Source organism: Suncus etruscus, chromosome 7, assembly GCF_024139225.1.
Source record: "Suncus etruscus isolate mSunEtr1 chromosome 7, mSunEtr1.pri.cur, whole genome shotgun sequence".
Classification (NCBI taxonomy): Eukaryota; Metazoa; Chordata; class Mammalia; order Eulipotyphla; family Soricidae; genus Suncus; species Suncus etruscus.
The window spans coordinates 85,885,689-85,904,790 of NC_064854.1; the positions used below are offsets into that span (position 1 = coordinate 85,885,689).

At 39.9% G+C, this 19,102-nt stretch overlaps 1 protein-coding gene across 1 annotated transcript in view; it reads left to right on the forward strand.

Moving 5' to 3' along the window:
- The window catches only part of CNTN6 (contactin 6), a 254,912-nt gene that overhangs the window by 225,184 nt on the left and 10,626 nt on the right, over positions 1-19,102 (forward strand). Inside the window, exons 18-20 of the mRNA XM_049776825.1 lie at positions 1,489-1,723; positions 1,828-1,943; positions 3,104-3,290. Of these exons, the coding sequence (XP_049632782.1) occupies positions 1,489-1,723; positions 1,828-1,943; positions 3,104-3,290 (538 nt within the window). The remainder of the gene's footprint in view (positions 1-1,488; positions 1,724-1,827; positions 1,944-3,103; positions 3,291-19,102) is intronic.

Here is a 19,102-nt window from a genome sequence, read left to right on the forward strand (position 1 = left end):
ATCTGCCTCTTAACCTCCCCCAACACATACACATACTCACATACTCAAACATGCATATAATTCATTCACACACATGAATATACATGAATACATACATACTCAAACATGTACCACAATTCACATATATACTCACACACATAGTTATAAACTTATAAAAACACAGACAGACAGACATGTACACAAATAATCTTCACTTACACATACATAGACTCATATTCATGCACATGCACTCCCAAATAGGACTCTGACAGACTCATACACAGAGCCACTCACACACATGCAAATACACTCACACATACTCTCACACACATGCACACATTCTAATCACTGAAGTATATACACTAACACTCAAACAAACACACAAGAACATGCACTTCTTCTTGTACTGTGCACTCAGACTTTACCAGCAAGAGTTGGGCTCTGTCTTCCAGGATAGAAAATATAGAGGCCCCAGCATCAAACTCAGTTCTGGTACCCCAGTTGAGGGGCCTACTCAGTCCCAGTGTGTCAGAGTGTCATGAGATGGAGAGATTATGGGCATGAGGACCCAGAGCTAGAGGGGCTGTGGGCTGGGGTGTCTCACAGTAGCAGAAGGGACTCAGATTCTACCCTCTCAGGGACCAGAAAAGTCACAAACAGGAATAAGTGAACAAATAAACAGCACCTACTCTAGAACAAAACGAATTCTGTAGATCAACTCTCTTGGTAACAGGAACGTTACCTAATTAAGCACAAAACATCTTCATTTTTTGTTAATGATTGTATTATGTTAATATGTATCTAGTTTAATTTTTTCACTTTATTACCTTTAATATTTTAATTATTTTATTTTTCTGATGATTTGGATTTAGACATCATAATTTTCAACACTGTCAATAATACACTTGCCTGCAGTAGTACACATCAGCTACACCAGATTGTCAGCCTCTTTTTGTAGAATTAGCACAGTTGTATTTTTTTAAATATCAGGGAAAGTGCATACCACTGTCACTACTAATAATTAGATATGTTTAAAAATATTGGAAGTTCCTTATACCTTCATGTTGCAATAAGATTTTATCTTTTATACTGTCATTGCACAATAAATATATTACCTGTACCTTCAAGAATTTACTGAAAATGCAGGAAAGGAAAAGATAAATATCTTTAAATAATTAACCTTATGTACTAACTTTAAAAATCCACATTGAAATTATATTTAATTTTTTTAAAAATTGGCAGAATCCAAGCCATTTTATTATTTCAACTTATAGAAATTATAAAAAATATTACAGATAAAAATACTTTAAAATTTTTAATTTATCTATAAATACTTTAATTAAGGAAATTTTTTGAATTGGCATTTCACATAACACTAATTTATCACCATATTGTTCATCAGAGAGAAGAGTCCTTTCTCTCTTCTTGAAAGTTGCATGCATGTGTACGTGTGTTTGTGATGGGGGTTTGTAACATATCTCTTTACTCCATGGTTCTCTTCTCACCAAGCCCATTCCAGAGGAGCTGCAGAATGGAGACGGCTTCGGCTATATTGTGATGTTCCGTCCAGTGGGATTAGTTGCCTGGACCGTGGAGAAAGAGCCATCAGTGGAGGCCTCAAAGTTCGTGTATAGGAACCAGAGCCTCAACCCACTGTCCCCTTTTGAAGTCAAAGTGGGTGTGTACAACCAGGAGGGGGAAGGTCCGTGGAGCGCTGTCTGTATTATCCACTCTGGGGAGGACGGTGAGTTGCCCTGGCTTCCAGTAGCTTCCCGAATGAGCACATGCATTTATTTTCCTTGCCCTTGCCAGTGTGCTGAGGACAGCCCCATCTCTCTCTGTTAGCAGAGCCTCGCCTGGCCCCCAAAGGGACATCCGTGCAGAGTATCTCGGCTTCAGAAATGGAAGTGTCCTGGGAAGCCATTGGCTGGAATGGGAACACGGGCAGAGTCCTGGGCTATGAGGTAATTCGCACTTCCAGTTCCCCATAGGTTGCTATCTCTGGTGCCTGTTTCCCTGGACGTCAGCACAACATGTGTCTTAGCTCTGCCTACTGGGCCCTTGAGTAAGTGAGAGTGGCCAGCGGCTTACATGGGCCTCACACTGCAGTGAGTGCTATGTCCAGGAAAGGTGTCCAAAGTCCTAGCCATGAAGATTCTCCTTGGAAAGCCCCCTGTGATCGAACCCTGGATTGGGAATCACCTTATGCAACTCAGTGCCTCACTACATTTAGCATTCACAGCTGATAACATTTTTAGTTCACTTGCAGTAGGAATAAAGTGTAATTGTCAGGCAGAGAGAGCAGCCCATTTAACAAGGATATTCTTTCCATGTAGAAGGGTTGTTTGATTCCTGGCTTTGCATGGCCACTGAGCACACCTCAAATTGACCCTAGAGCACTAAGCTGCATGTCACCACTGAGCATGAATGGGTGTGGTCTAACCAATGGGTGGTCATCTAAGTTGCCTTGACCTGTCCTTGCATTGCCCATTTATTTTACTTTCTCAGGATCCCTGAGGTGTCCACAGGCCCTCCTCTTGCTGTGGCCTGCTTCTGTGTGTCTGCTACTTTCAGTCCTTGCTCTTTTTTAAGATCCAGTAACCCACTCCCCATGTTGCCTGTATTTACATCCTTTCTGATTTTTCCCTCCCTATTACCAGTCCAGCCCAAGTTCTTCCTGACCAAACCTATCCTAAGCTGAAGGAACTCTGGATGAACGTCTATATTCTATCTGTCTATGCCATCAGCAATGTATTCCATGCAGTAAAATATTCATGTAGACTCGTATAAAAGAGCCTGCTGCTTGCCAGCTCTGGGGTTGTCACAGCACCCCAGGATCTCGCTCAGTCAAGACTTTGATGGGTGTGAGGAGGCTGAGTAGTTTCTGTTCTTTGTTAAAACTGACGTCTTTCTGCATTAGTCATAAATAAAAGTGGATCTGAGTACCTTGTATTTAGGTGTAAACAGAAGTCCTGGTGACTGGGTTGGGTTGAACAATTATTCCTATTAGAGCAGATTGACCTCGACCCCTTCCTCCTAAAACTATTTCTTTCCTCTCCATCTCACCATCATGCCTGGTGTCCAGACATTACCACAGGAGGACACTTTTGTTTGTTGTGAGCAGGTTTTGTACTGGACAGAGGACTCCAGAGGTTCTGTGATGGGCAGGATGCAGGTCAACAGTAACATCACCTCCCAGAATGTCAAAGGGCTGCGTGCCAACACTCTCTATTTTGCTGCAGTGAGAGCCTACAACACAGCTGGGCCAGGCCCCTCCAGTGCACCGGTTAACGTCACTACCAAGAAGTCCCGTGAGTTCCCATTTCCTCCTGGGTTCTGGGTAGAATCCCAGATGCGGGGAGATAACAGCTTCATCCATCCCAGGACCAAGCTTATTTCCTATGACTGCCTTTTTGAGGGTTTCTGGGGATACATAAAGAGATGCTAATAGCTAGACCTTTGCCTGCTCAGGTACTTTTCAGAGAAGAATCCCTGAAATCCAAAAATACATTTGACCTGGGCAGGTTCTGGCCATGGGCTTTAAAAAATGGACAAGGCTTGAGAGTCTCCTAGGTACCATTATGCTCACCTCTCTGGAGACCAACAGACCATGGGCCAACAGACCATGTGCTCATGCCCCTGATCTCCCCTGATGGTTTATTGTCCCTGTACCCAAGGATCATGACCATGTTGCAATGTATATTGCACACCCCAACTGTGGTGTTGCTTGGTTGTAGGTGCTTCTGAATCTAGTTCACAGACTCACATGGGTGCCTGGGGTCTTCAGTTATTTACAAGACTGTCAGAAGCCACTTGTGTAACAACTTGCTTTCTGGAATTTCTTAGTGGTTCTCATATAAAAAAGATCCCTGACCTGCTACTCATTCTCTTGGGCCATGAGAATTGTAAAATGACCCCATGTGTCGTATCTCCAACCTCAAGTGAATGAGTCTGAATCAGGGTCACATATAAAATAAGCCAGACCAGGCTGATGATGAAACACATATATTCTGACAATTTTATACCTCTTATCTCCAGCAAGCTGCCTGCTATAACTGTTTTTATTAAGTACAGAGACCACCCCAGGTGGGGCAGTAAGGACATAGTAAAGGCAGATAGCTCAAGCTATCCTGAGCCTGTCCTACCCAGTTTTACATATAAGACAATCTTTGTTTTGGGTAAAATAAAGTTGTAAAGAAACAGACATAAAGAAACCATGAATGATCTTTGCTTTGAGTAAAATAAGGTGTAACCTAACAACAGGGCACACTAGGAAGAGACACGGGAGATGTGTCTGTGATCTTTCATGACAAATGCACCTAGCAGTTTTGTCCTTAACTTGGTTTGAGGCCTAACAACTGCTGTCCATGTGTCCTCAGACCAGGGTCACAGATGCCACATACATTCTCAGATGTGCTGGCCCAGTCTGGATAAGACAGCATTCTTGGAGCCCATGTGAGGGGTACTCCTGTCCTCTCTGTTGTCCTTTTCTAGCATAAAGATGTGCTGATCCCTGAGAGCAGCTAAGACTGAATAGACTAGGAGGGCCTGTGGAGTGGGTTTCTGTGAGGGCAGCACCTCTGAGTCCTATCTTACCTATCAGATCTTCACCATAAAATTAGCCATGAAATTCTCTGAAGATGTCACAAAGCCACTTTGGGACACAGTTCTGATCTTTCTATAGCCACATCCCATCCAACTGGGCCACAGGGTGACTTTGGTCATCAGAGTTCCAACTGTGGGTGATCAGGCAATTAAAGTCCTCAGTAGCTGTGGTTGTGCCCTGTGGTCACTGAATCCTGGCCAGGTTCACACATGCATTTGGTATTGCCTGAAGCTGCTTTTACCCTCTGGTCCTATTCCTGCTCCAGCTTTTCCACCTCAGTATGGCTGGGAGCTGAGTAGAAATTTGTTTCTTGTTTCTTGGGAATTTCAGAGCAGAACTGGGCTCCCAGCATCCACTCAGATACTACTCGGCCATCCCTGATGGAAAGCTCCACAAAGCTGCAACTATGGAACTGCTCATCTCTGCATGCCGTGGAGTCCAGAATACAGAGGGGATGAGGGCCATGGGACACTGGAAACACACCGAGAACCCCATGTGTCTCTCAGGCATGCTCCCCAGAGTGCTCCATGCATGTGTGTGTGCATAGTTCTAAGCATACACAGTCTCATGGGCAATGAAGTTTGTTCTGCCAAGGAGTCACTAAAGCTACTGAGAAGTATCCAATTCTCATGATTCTATGCAGGCCTGCTTCAGAGAAGCAGACAACAGCTGGGCCAAAAATCCTCTCCTTAGGGCCAAGTCCCCACCATGACTCTCCTGTGCCACCCCTGCTACGAGCATGTGCTGGGATGATATGTCAGCACCTAGTAGTGCTACATGATGTTAATAGCTGGTGCTGGGACACTGTGTCCCCATGTCCTCACTAACTATAAGGTTGGAAATCAGGACTGAGAATATCTGTGAAAGTGCTCTGTGGTTTGTAAATTTGTATCTGCACACCACAGAGTGCCCTTTCCATATAACAAGACATTATGAGGTATGAGGACTAAAGACATGTATGAGGCTAATGATAATTCAGTATTTAATAAACAGGCCCTGAACAAAAGGGCCCAGTTGCATCCCTGATACCACATGGTCCTATGAGCATCACTGGAGGTGGTCTAAGCACCCCTTTACTGCAGTGCCTGAAAAATACCATATCCTGCACCTCACATTGCCCAACAAATCTGTTGGCCTCATCAGCCTGTGGACTGACATTACTAAGAATAGTATTGATCATGATTGTCAGAGATCACCTGCTTTTCCTCAGGCTGTGGTACCTATATATTCTGATAGGGGACTGCCTGCAGTGTCTCATGTTTCTGTCTGTTGGGATCAACTATGCTAATTCGGAAAGAAGTCCTTTTTTGGAGGTGGGTATGGCACCCTCTTTGACACTCCTTGCCTACAAGGATTTCTCTAAACCTGGTGAGGCCTCACTAAGACAATAGAACCCCAAATGTGAAATAACCAGAAATGGAAAATGCACCTTTAGGAAATGAGTAAGCTGCTGAGGCTTGCTGGGGAAGGCTCATCTGCTGAAGATCACTCATCTGTTGGGAAGGTTGTGTTCTCATGTGACACATGAGACAAAGAGCACTGCCAGTAAAGTGTCTCTGATAAAGGCTTATTCTGAACGCAGTTCAGAATTGGTATAATGATTGGTAATAATGATAGATTTGGTACTCTCTTAAGTCCATATCTGTTTTTAACTGTGAGTGTTAATAGTTTAGTGGAAAAGGAGTGTCCCAAAAGCAACTAAGCTATATAATTGTATTGTGATGCACACAGATGACCTGTGAACAGAATTCAAATTTAAAACTAACAGGAGAAAAATATTTACGTCATTTCTAAGAAGGAAGCCAAGAAGGATGTTGCTCTAGGAACAGAGGAAGAAGTTTCCAGACCCAGAACAGAAAGTGTTTACTGACCTGGGTTGAATTTGACCTGTAGCTGACTGACTAGCTGTGTGCTAGTTTTTTCTTGCTGTAAATTTGCAACCCAACCATATTTAAACATGATGGAAGTATTAAGCTTTTATTTCATCTAGCTTTTATGTTATTTCTCTCTTGCCCAAATGTCAACCCCATGCTGGTCCTTAGAAATGTAACATAAGAAGTTGTTTTTGAATAGAGCTCACAGTATGAAGTACAGTACATATAAATGCTATCAACAAAAAATTTGATCATAGGAGAACATTAGAGGCATGAACATCTAGCTTAGTGTGGCTCTGTCATTTGATTAAGAGAAAATGGTCTGGGCAGTCTTTGGAAGTTGTTTGGAAAGGCTTAAAACCCTAAAGTGCTTATTTGTTGAGATTTCCTGTTGAGTTTCTGAGTATTTCATGGGAACATGTCCAGTGACTCATGTTTACACCCTCCCTTAGTGACATAGCACTAAGCTGTCAAAGTCAAAAGAATCACAGTATCACCTAGATACACAAAGTCTAGTTAGCCATGGCATCAGTCTCAAGAAACCATTACTGCTATTGATGCTTGCACAAGCTAGAGGAGATACTGATGCAGTCTCAAACTCTAAGACAGGGGGCTGGAGTGATAGCACAGCGGTAGGGCATTTGCCTTGCATACAGCCGATCCAGGATGGAAGGTGGTTTGAATCGCGGCATCCCATTTGGTCCCCTAGGCCTGCAAGGAGCAATTTCTGAGCACAGAGCCAGGAGTAACCCCTGAGGGTCGCTGGGTGTGACCTCCCCATCAATAAAATAAAATAAAATAAAATGAAATAAATGTACTGGGCAAAGGCAAAATTCTGAGAGTCACATCTATGGACAAAAGGAAAGAAAGACTGAGAACTTCCCAGGTAGAAAGCTAAGACTTGGTAACCTTACTGAAAAGCAGTTAGAACCCATTCAGGAACCCTGTTATAAAGCAAGAATCCTGAATAGAAATTCATGGTATCTAAGAAGAGGATTATCAGCAAATTTAAGAATTTCATTTTTTTAAATATATTTTTATTTAAGTAACATGATTATAGTTGGGTTACAGTCACAAACAGAACACCCCCTTCACCAGTGTAACATTCCCCTCTCCCAACGCCCCCTCCCCCCTTCCCATCCCCTGCATGTATTCGAGACAGGCATTCTACTACAGTTATTTGTTTTTAAGTTTAGTAAATTGTTTTTTTTTCTTAAAGGATAAGGATTAAAAAAGAATAATAAAAATGTGACAGTGGCAATTGCTGTTGTTTGCATAGGCCCAGAAAAATATGGGAAAAATGAAAAAAAAAATCCTTGGCCTGATTACAAGAAACCCTCACCCCCAAAGTTTATTAGCATAAGAATGACTCTGGGCTCCAGGCATACCAGTCTGTCCAATCTGAGTCATTCTCCCTGGTCCCGGTGAAACTTTTTCACAATTTAGAAGTTGTTGATATCAGGTTCCTATATTCTGGTTTCTATGCATTTCTTTCATCGAAGTCAGGTTGATGTGGAGCATCCTCTAGTTTCAGTATACCATTAGATGCAGAGTGATCTGTCCTGCAAGCAGGCTGTAGTTGAGTTGTCTGGGTGTTGAGAGAGCACCTGCAGGAGCCGGGGAAGGGACTGGTGAATTTCCGGCTTCCAGCAGAGTCAGAAACTTTAGCAGGCAACATGGGGATGACATGGCTCCATGCGCTCTTCGCTTGGCCAAATCACAGACCAAACTGGTATCTCGGAAACAACACCCTCCCTCTTGACTATTTCTAAAACACAAAAGGGACACGTGCAACTCCTTTGTATATCTCAGTTGTATTCCCTTAACATCTATATTCTTTTCGAATTATCCTCTTATACAGTGATAATTTTGCCCACTGGTTTTTTTATTTGATTGTTTGTTTGCTTTTCCGCCATTGAGATCTGTTTTATAAGCAATAATGGTAGAAGAGTATCTCTGTATACAATACATGTTTGAAACAAGTTACGGGAAATGTTGGACTTTATGTGTTGGTCCCCAGATGCACCAACAATATCTTATGGCAATGTTTCTCTTTTGCATAAGCACATTAAAATGGGAAAATAATACATATGCAAACAAGTCCTTATCTAATAGAGATGGAAACACAAAGTTGGTTATTCAGTTAGGCCTTATACCCTGAACATTGGCATAATGATTTGGCTTACGTCTCAGAAGAATGGGCAATATCCATACACTCCTGAACAATGGATAAACAACCACAATTATCTATAACATTACCAGGATCCAAACCTCTACCAGAAAAATCCAACCATTGCTCTGGCATTGTCTTACTCCAAAGAATTTTATTTTAATTGGAAACCAACTACTTTGGACACAATAAAAATTAGGTTATATCTATAAAGCACAAAATGTTATTTTTTCCCCATTTTCCTTGGATTATTCATCCTCATGTTGTTTTCAATAGTGTTAGTGCTTATTCTTTGGCTGATCCAAAGAGTGCTGAGGACTTCCCACTGTCATCTTATGTCATGCCTCATTCCCACCTCTTCTGATACCTACCATCCCTAACTCAGTCACTTCAGTGCTGCTGCCAGAGTTCAAAGTTAGTTTTCATTTGTACTATCTATCACTTACTTCCTCCATATATATATGAGTGCTATTATCTGGTGTTCTTCCTTTACCCTCTCACTGATTTGTCTTAACAACAATACCCTCTAATTTCATCAAAACTGTATCAAATGATATAATGTTTATCTTTTGTTATGTATCAGTAGTGTTTTAGTTAGTTTTCCATCCGTCCATACATACAGTTTCTTCATCAGCATGGATGTCATTGGCAATTGTGGTAGTTCCAGACCTTGATTGTTATAAAGAGCATGTCAATGAATATACATGTGAATATATCTTTTTAATGTTAATGTTTAATGTTTATGTTTATGTTCTTGGAATTGATGGTTAATTTAATGTTTAATGTTGATGGTGAAAAGTAGAATCTCTGGATTTTTGGAGGCTCTGTTTTCTATTGAGAGACTCCCCATAGTCTTTTCTTTTTATTTATTTATTTATTTTTTTATTTATTTTTAATTATGTGAACAATTATGCAAAGAAAGAGGACTAGGTAAAGTTACAATAAAAGGGCAATCACCCAAAAACAGAGTTCTCAGTAAAATTCCCCTGCTGACACCTTAATTTTGATCTTACAGTCAAAGAACATTAAGAAAAATAAAACCTAACCCATGTACAATTTCTTTGTCCCTCAAGTCCCACATTGTAATACATTATAACATTTCTTAGCATACACCAACCAGTCTAAAGCCATTAAAATTTATGTAACTTCATTAACTTGAAGGCATAGTAGTTTTTTACATTTCCATGCACATGCATATTAGTTTGTTAACCTCAAAATTTTTTTTTAAGGTTTAGAGTCAAAGGAGCACAGTAAAACGATGTTAGAGTGGCAATTATCATTGGCATAGGCCCACCAAAATATGGGGGACATGGGAAGGAAAGGCCTTGGCCTAAATACAAGGATACCCTACCTCTGAAGTTTCCTGGAATAAGACCAACTCTAGGCTTCAGGAAAACTAGTTTGTTTAATCCAGGTCATTGTCTGTAGTGCCACTAGTTTTATTTGTCACACAGTCTCTGTTGTTGGTATCATGTTTCTGTATTGAAGATTCTGGAATCTACATATACTACATTGAAGTCAGGATGGTGCAGAGCGTCCTCTAATTTCCACTCACAATTAAAGGGCAATGCAGAAAGCCCTGTTCAGTAAGCAGGTCATTGTTGTTGTTAAGTCTTCTCAGTGTTAAGGGAAGACTCTTTTGAGTAGATCGATGTCAGAGAAGCAGTAGGGTCTTCCCTGGTAGAGAATAGCTTCTAGGTGATGTTATAGACCACTTTGGATGTTTCATAAATGGCTTCCCTGGTTCTGGGGTGAATGGAGAATGCCCATTCTTCTGAAGCCTGTGCCAGGTCATTATGTCAATGTTCGGGGTGTAAGGTCCCATTGCTCTACAAGATTTGTGTGTTCCTGTCTCTATTAGATGAAATTTGATTTGTATGTATAGTATTTTCCATTTTAATGTGCCTATGCAAATAAGGAATAATGCCACGTGGCGTTATCAGCGCACATGGGGACCGCAAGAACAAGTCCAACAATCCCCATGACTTGGTTCAAACATAAGCATTAAACTGAGGGACTCTTTCACCAAAATTCCTTATTGAACAGTTCACAGAGAGAAGAAAAGATAAAAAGTGGGGAAAATAAACAATCTGATATAAGACAGTGGACACAATTATCACCATTTAAGGGGATATTCAATAATAGCTATTGCAGTTAAGGAAATATATCTACAATATTCAAAGGAGATATGTATGTTCCTTTTATGTCATTAGAGATAGTCGGGAGGAGGGTGCTGAATCCTGGACACCCCTGTGGTCTGTGATTTAGCCTTCTGGATCTGCAAAATTACTCCCGGCAGTTCCATTGTAGGAAAATGCATTTGAGTGGGAACTAATCAGAAACCTAGTATGGTAGCAACCACAGTTACACAATGAAGGAAAGAAGAGGCCAAGAGGCCGCTGAGAGTAAACAAGTAGGAAAAGAGTACTGGTTTCTTCCCAGCCTGAGTCCATACTCTCATTTTCCTTTTCAATATATAGCGCCCCCCCCCCCCGCGTGGTTTTTAAAATGCAGACCAATGAGGAAAAAAATTACCAGTGAATGTCCCGACATACACTAGTGCTGCATTGGCTCGCCCTCCTCCCCGTGCGCCCCCCCCCCCTTAGAGGGAGGGAAGAAAATGGGGAAAGCAAGAGGACCACTATAGAGGCTGCTTCCTTTTAGCCACATGTCAGCTGTGTCAAGATAAACGCCCTACCCGCTATGCTATCTCTCTGGCCCTCTGTTGTTTTAATTAACATGGATTTATAGTGAGTTTAAAGTCACTATAAATTGAAATTCCACCTCCCATCTTTTGTTTTCTCATAATTTCTATGACTGTTCAGTGAGTATTTTAGTTTCATAGAATTTTTATTTGTACTTGTTCTTTTCCCTTAAAGAAGGTCATTTGAATTTTATATAGATTTCCTGAAATGTATATAATTTCATTATAAAATTATAATTTTAAAATATCATTCTATTTAAATTATATTTAAAATTATTATTACATTTAAATTATAATTGTAAAAGTATGATCATTATAAACTATGTAGATTATAATTACAATTATAAAATTATGTAGATTTCAGAAAATCTATATAAAGTTTTGGTTATATGATAATACCTATATTGTCTATGTTAACTTTTTAAAAATTTTTTAATTTGGTTTTTGGGTCACACTGGCAGTGCTCAGGGATCACTCCTGGCTCCACGCTCATAAATCGCTTCTGGCAGGCTCTGGGGACTATATGGGATGCTGGGATTTGAACCACCGACCTTCTGCATAAAAGGCAGAAGGCCTTACCTATATGCTATCTCTCCGGCTCCAACTATGTTAATTCTTCTAAACCGTGGAATATTTTTTATTTTCTTATGTCTTGTTTTATTTCTTTTAGTAGTGACTGATAGATTTTAGTGTATAAATATTTTGCCTCCTTTGGTAAGTTGATTAGTAGGTATTTAATGTTTTGAATACAGTTGCAAATAATATTTAATTTTTTTTTCCTTAGGCTATAATAATAGTACAGCAGGTAGAGTGCTTTCCTTGCACACTGCTAACCCTTGCTTGATTCCCAGCACTACTTGTGCTCCCCTAACCAACCAGAAAAGATCCTTGAGCATAAAGTTAGGACATATCCCTGAACACTAGTAGGTATGGTCCACAAACAAACAAAAATCCCTTTATCCAAGCTTATTGTTTTCATACATAGATACAACAGATTTTAGTGTGCTCATTTTGTACTTTACTGAATTGGTTTATTGTTTCCAGGAGGTTTTTTTTTTTTTTTTTGGTGGAGTCTTTTAATTTTTTTTGTGTCTAATACAATGCTACTTTCAAAGTTATAGTTTAGCTTCTTTTGAAACATGAAATATTTAAAAAATTTTCTTGGCTAATTATCATATCTAGTACCTTCATAATAATGGTGGAAATGGACATCTTTGACTCTTCTGTTAATAGAGAAAACTTTCAGGTTTTATTAATGATTATAATGCTTTCTCTGAATTCATGGAGTAATTTCTATTTATCTTAATTTTATTTATCATAAATGAGGATAAAATATTATAAAAATATATACTTATTGATAATATGTCTTATCTTTGTTGATGTGGTATGCGGCATGAATTGATTTTGAATTGTTTTTTATATAGTAAACTATTTTTTGCATTCCCGGATTGAATCCTATTTGATCATGATGTTTGAGTGTTTAGATATATAGATTACAAATTCAGCTCACTAAGATTTTGTTGAGAATATTTCAACATGCATTTACTAAAAATGATGTGCAATTTCACTTTATTTTTCTAATTTCTTGTAACCCTTCCCCCAACTTCCTGACTATCATCTGACCTGGATGTCAGACCCTTCCACATCTGGGCGTGGTCTGTGATTGGAAACAAAGGGGTTGCCTGAGGTATGGGGGAGAAGCCTGAGCAAGGAAGACGCAGCTGGTAGAGAAGAGAGAGAGCTTGGTTGCAGAGAGGCTTTTTAGCTTAGAAGTCATGTGAGATATGCACATGGTGGATAGGGCCTTATTAATAAAACTTTATGTCTCCTGAAACTTTGACTGCTGTGGATCAGTTCTTCGCCGTCACCCTGATACCTGCAGACCCGCCAGGCCATTTATAGGCTGCAGGCGCTGAGCCTGGCTGAGAAAGGCCTCATCAAGCTCAAATAGGACTTTATAATTAAGAATTAATACAACAATGTCTCTGCTTTTGGTATTTGAGTAATGTTAGCCTCTAAGAAACTGTCAATAATAATCCTTGTTTCTTTGATTTTTTTGGAAGAGTTTTAGAAGAATAAGTAATATATATTTTTGAAGGTTTGGTAAAATTCACTAGTAAACTACATGGACCCAGGCTTTTGTTTTGAGAAGAATTTTTTTTTTCTGCTTCAATTTCTTTAGTCAGTAATTGAGTAATTGGTCTCTTCAGTTTTTTTGTTTTTTTGTTTTTTTTTTATCTTATATTTTTATCTTCATTTTTGGTAACTTTTTTATTTCTCAAGATATGAGCTTTGGTGGATTGTGCTGGTTTCCTTTGCTTGGCAGACACTTGGGGGCCTCCCCAGGCATCCCCTGACGGCTTGCCTCGGCTGAGGTGAGTGTTTGGGGGCCGGAGTTGCGGATCAGGCTGACTGCTGGACCCCTAGGCCCGGCAGACATTTTGGGACCTCCCCCAGCCTGCATCAACCTGGGAACTTTGACCTCATTCAGCATTAATCTCTTCAAGGCGTGTCTCGCTGAGGCTGTGTTTTCTGTTGGAGTTGTGGATTGTGCTGGTTTCCTTTGCTTGGCAGACACTTGGGGGCCTCCCCAGGCATCCCCTGACGGCTTGCCTCGGCTGAGGTGAGTGTTTGGGGGCCGCGGACTCCACCTCGCCAATGAGTACCACCACAACACGTAGAAAAACCCACAGCGTAAGCGAGACAATGGGGAGACTACGCAGACCAACTTCAACCATAGAGAATGAAGATGGAAACTCTGATGACCCAACAACGACCAACTACCTAAGCAGTCTTTCAGAAATGGAGTTTAGAGACGAAATATGGAGGTTGCTAACAGATATCAAAGAAAGTATAAATCAGAGCACTAATAAAAATCAAGAGAATATGAAGATAGAAATCAGAAAACTCCAAACTGAAATATCAGATCAGATAACAGGTCTGAAAAACTCAATAGACGAATTGAAGAACATAATGGATGAGTTTTCCAACAGGTTAACAGCAGCTGAGGATAGAATTAGTGCTTTAGAAGACGAGATGCATAACAACTTTACACAGCAGAAGAGATTAGAAAAAAGCCTCAAATCAAATGATCAGACAATGGAAAATTTACTCAAAGACTATGAGAAGATGAAAATAGAAGTCTTTGATAAGCTCAACAGAAATAACTTCAGAATCATTGGAGTTCCAGAGACCCAAGAAGAAAATCTTCAGGAAGAATCAATGGTTAAGAACATCATCACAGAGAAACTACCAGAGCTAAAGAAAACATGTGACCAAATCCTGCATGCCCGAAGAGTACCAGCTAAAAAAGACCCCAGTAGAAACACCCCAAGACACATCCTAGTCACCATGATGAAACCCACCGATAGAGATAGAATACTGCAAGCAGCAAGATCGAAAAGGGAAATTACATTCCACGGAGCATCCTTGAAATTTACAGCAGACCTGTCACCAGAAACACTCAAGGCCAGAAGGCAGTGGTGGGACGTAGTGGCAAAACTCAATGAAATAAATGCTTCGCCAAGAATATTGCACCCAGCAAAACTAGTTTCAGATTTGACGGATGTATGCACGGCTTCACAGATAAACAACAGCTCAAAATCTTTGCAGACTCAAAACCAGCCTTAAAAGAAAAACTGAAAGATCTACTCTAAAAACAAGACAGAACAAAAAACACACCAAACTTCTACACAAAGATGGCAATAAATCCCATGACAATTATTTCTCTCAATGTCAATGGACTAAATGCACCAGTTAAGAGGCACAGAGTGGCGAAATGGATCAAAAAACTGAAGCCAACCTTCTGCTGTCTACAAGAAACTCACCTGAATAGTCAGAATAAACATAGACTCAAAATCAAAGGCTGGAGGAAAATCATTCAAGCAAACAACACCCTTAAAAAAGCGGGGGTGGCCATACTAATATCAGATGACACAAACTTTATACTCAGAAAAGTTGTAAGGGACAAAGATGGATATTATGTACTAATCAAGGGATTTGTACAGCAAGAAGAAATCACTCTCCTAAAAATATACGCACCGAATGAGGGTCCAGCAAAGTATTTAATACAATTGTTGACAAATCTGAAGAAGGATATCAATAATAACACAATAATTGTGGGAGACCTCAACACAGGCTTGTAAACACTTGATAGGTCAACCAAATGGAAACCCAACAAAAATATACTAGACCTGCAAAGAGAAATGGATGAAAGAGGCCTAGTAGATATATATAGGGCACTCTATCCTCAGAAACCTGGATACACATTCTTTTCCAATGTACATGGATCATTCTCCAGGATAGATCATGTGCTGGCACATAAAACATACCTCCATAAAATAAAAAAGATAGACATTTTGCAGGCTGCCTTTGCTGACCACAAGGCTCTGAAGTTAGATGTGAACTGCAAAGGGACACAGAAGAAAAAATTTAACACCTGGAAGTTAAACAGCCTCATACTCAATAACCAGTGGGTCCGAGATGAAATCAAGGAGGAAATCAAAAGGTTCCTGGAAACAAATGACAATAAAGACACAAACTATCAGAACTTATGGGACACAGCAAAAGCAGTACTGAGAGGAAAATTTATAGCTTTGCAAGCACACATCAGGAAGGAAGAAGGAGCTTACCTGAGTAGCTTAATGACACAGCTAATAGAACTAGAAAGTGCTCAACAAAAGGACCCAAAAATAGAGAGACAGAAGGAAATAACAAAGCTGAGAGCAGAAATCAACGAAGTGGAAACCCAAAAAACAATCCGAAAGATCAACGAAAGCAGAAGTTGGTTCTTTGAAAAAATAAACAAGATTGATAGACCATTGGCAAAACTCACAAAGCAAAAGAAAGAGAGAAACTTGATAACGCGTATTAGAAATGAAAAGGGGGAGATCACTACAGATACTGCAGAGATTCAAAGGGTATTCAGAGAATACTTTGAGAAACTCTATGCCACTAAATATGAGAACCTGGAAGAAATGGATAAATTTCTGAACTCATATAACCTTCCACGGTTGAATAAAGAAGAGGTAGCATATCTAAACACCCCCATCACTATTGAGGAAATTAAAACTGTAATCAAAAATTTAACCAAAAACAAAAGCCCAGGCCCTGATGGATTCACGAATGAATTCTTTCAAACCTTTCAAGAGGAACTACTACCAATTCTGGCCAGGCTCTTTTATGAAATCGAAAAAACAGGAATACTTCCAAATAGCTTTTATGAAGCCAACATCACCTTAATACCAAAACCTGATAGAGATGCTGCCAAAAAAGAAAATTACAGACCAATATCCCTGATGAACACAGATGCAAAGATCCTCAACAAAATCCTGGCGAACAGGATCCAGTGCCTCATCAAGAAGATCATTCACTTTGATCAAGTAGGTTTCATCCCAGGAATGCAAGGATGGTTTAACATCCGTAAATCTATCAATATAATACACAACATAAACAACAACAAAAATAAAAATCACATGGTCATATCAATAGATGCAGAAAAAGCATTTGATAAGGTTCAACACCCATTCTTGATGAAAACTCTCAGCAAGATAGGAATAAAAGGAACCTTTCTCAATATAGTCAAAGCCATCTACCAGAAGCCAGTGGCAAATATTATCCTCAATGGAGAAAAACTAAAATCCTTTCCTCTAAATTCTGGTACAAGACAAGGCTGTCCTCTCTCACCACTCCTATTCAACATAGCACTGGAAGCACTTGCTATAGCGATTAGGCAAGAAAAAGATATCAAGGGAATCCAGATAGGAAAGGAAGAAGTCAAGCTCTCACTGTTTGCAGATGACATGATACTCTACTTAGAAAACCCTAAAGACTCTACCAAAAAGCTTCTAGAAATAATAGATTTGTATAGCAAAGTGGCAGGATACAAAATTAACACACAAAAATCAATGGCCTTTTTATACACTAATAATGATAGGGAAGAAATGGACATTAAGAGAACAATTCCATTCACATTAGTTCCACACAAACTCAAATATCGTGGAGTCAACCTGACTAAAGATGTGAAGGATCTATACAAAGAAAACTACAAAACACTGCTCCAAGAAATAAGAGAGGACACGCGGAAATGGAAACACATACCATGCTCATGGATTGGCAGGATCAACATCATTAAAATGGCAATACTTCCAAAAGCATTGTACAGATTTAACGCGATTCCTCTAAAGATACCCATGACATTTTTCAAAGAAGTGGATCAAATAATTCTGAAATTCATCTGGAACAACAAACAACCTCGAATAGCTAAAGCACTCCTTGGGAAAAGGAATATGGGAGGCATTACTTTCCCCAATTTTAAGTTGTATTACAAAGCAACAGTTATAAAAACAGCATGGTATTGGAATAAAAACAGACCCTCAGATCAATGGAATAGGCTTGAGTACTCAGAGAAGGTTCCTCAGACATATAACCACCTTGTTTTTGATAAAGGAGCAAAAAATCCTAAACGGAGCAGGGAAAGCCTATTCAACAAGTGGTGTTGGCACAACTGGTTAACCACTTGCAAAAAAGCGAACTCAGACCCCCAGCTAACACCATATACAAAGGTAAAATCCAAATGGATTAAAGACCTTGATATCAGAACTGAAACTATAAGGTATATAGAACAACATGTAGGTGAAACACTCCAGGACATTGAGACTAAAGGCATCTTTAAGGAGGAGACAGCACTTTCCAAGCAAGTGGAAGCAGAGATAAACAGATGGGACTATATTAAGCTGAAAAGCTTCTGCATCTCAAAGGAAATAGTGCCCAGAATACAAAGGCCACCCACTGAGTGGGAGAAATTATTCACCCAATACACATCAGATAAAGGGCTAATATCCAAAATTTACAAGGTACTGACAGAACTATACAAGAAAAAAACAACTAACCCCATCAAAAAATGAGGAGAAGAAATGAACAGACACTTTGAAAAAGAAGAAAGGCAAATGGCCAAAAGGCACATGAAAAGATGTTCAACATCACTAATCGTCAGGGAGTTGCAAATCAAAACTACTATGAGGTACCACCTCACGCCACTAAGATTGGCACACATCACAAGAAAGGAAAACAAGCAGTGCTGGAGGGGATGTGGAGAGAAAGGAACTCTTTTTCACTGCTGGTGGGAATGCCGTCTAGTACAACCTTTATGGAAAGCGATATGGAGATTCCTTCACAAACTGGAAATTGAGCTTCCATATGATCCAGCTATACCACTCCTAGGAATATACCCAAGAAACACAAATATACAATACAGAAAACCCTTCCTTACTCCTATATTCATTGCAGCGCTATTTACAATAGCCAGACTCTGGAAACAACCAAGATGCCCTTCAACAGATGAGTGGCTGAAGAAACTGTGGTACATATACACAATGGAATACTATGCAGCCATCAGGAGAGATGAAGTCATGAAATTTTCCAATACATGGATGTACATGGAATCTATTATGCTGAGTGAAGTAAGTCAGAGGGAGAGAGAAAGACGCAGAATGGTTTCACTCATCTATGGGCTTTAAGAAAAATGAAGGACATTTTTAACAATATCTCAGAGACAAGAGAGATGAGGGCTGGTAGGTGCAGCTCAGGACATGCAGCTCATCACATAGAGTGATGAGTGCAGTTGCAGAGATGACTACACTGAAAACTATCATAAAATGTGAATGAATGAGGGAAGTAGAAAGCCTGTCTCGAGTACAGGTGTAGGGGGGTGGGGAGGAGGGAGATCTGGGAAATTGGTGGTGGGAATGTTGCACCGGTGAAGGGGGGTG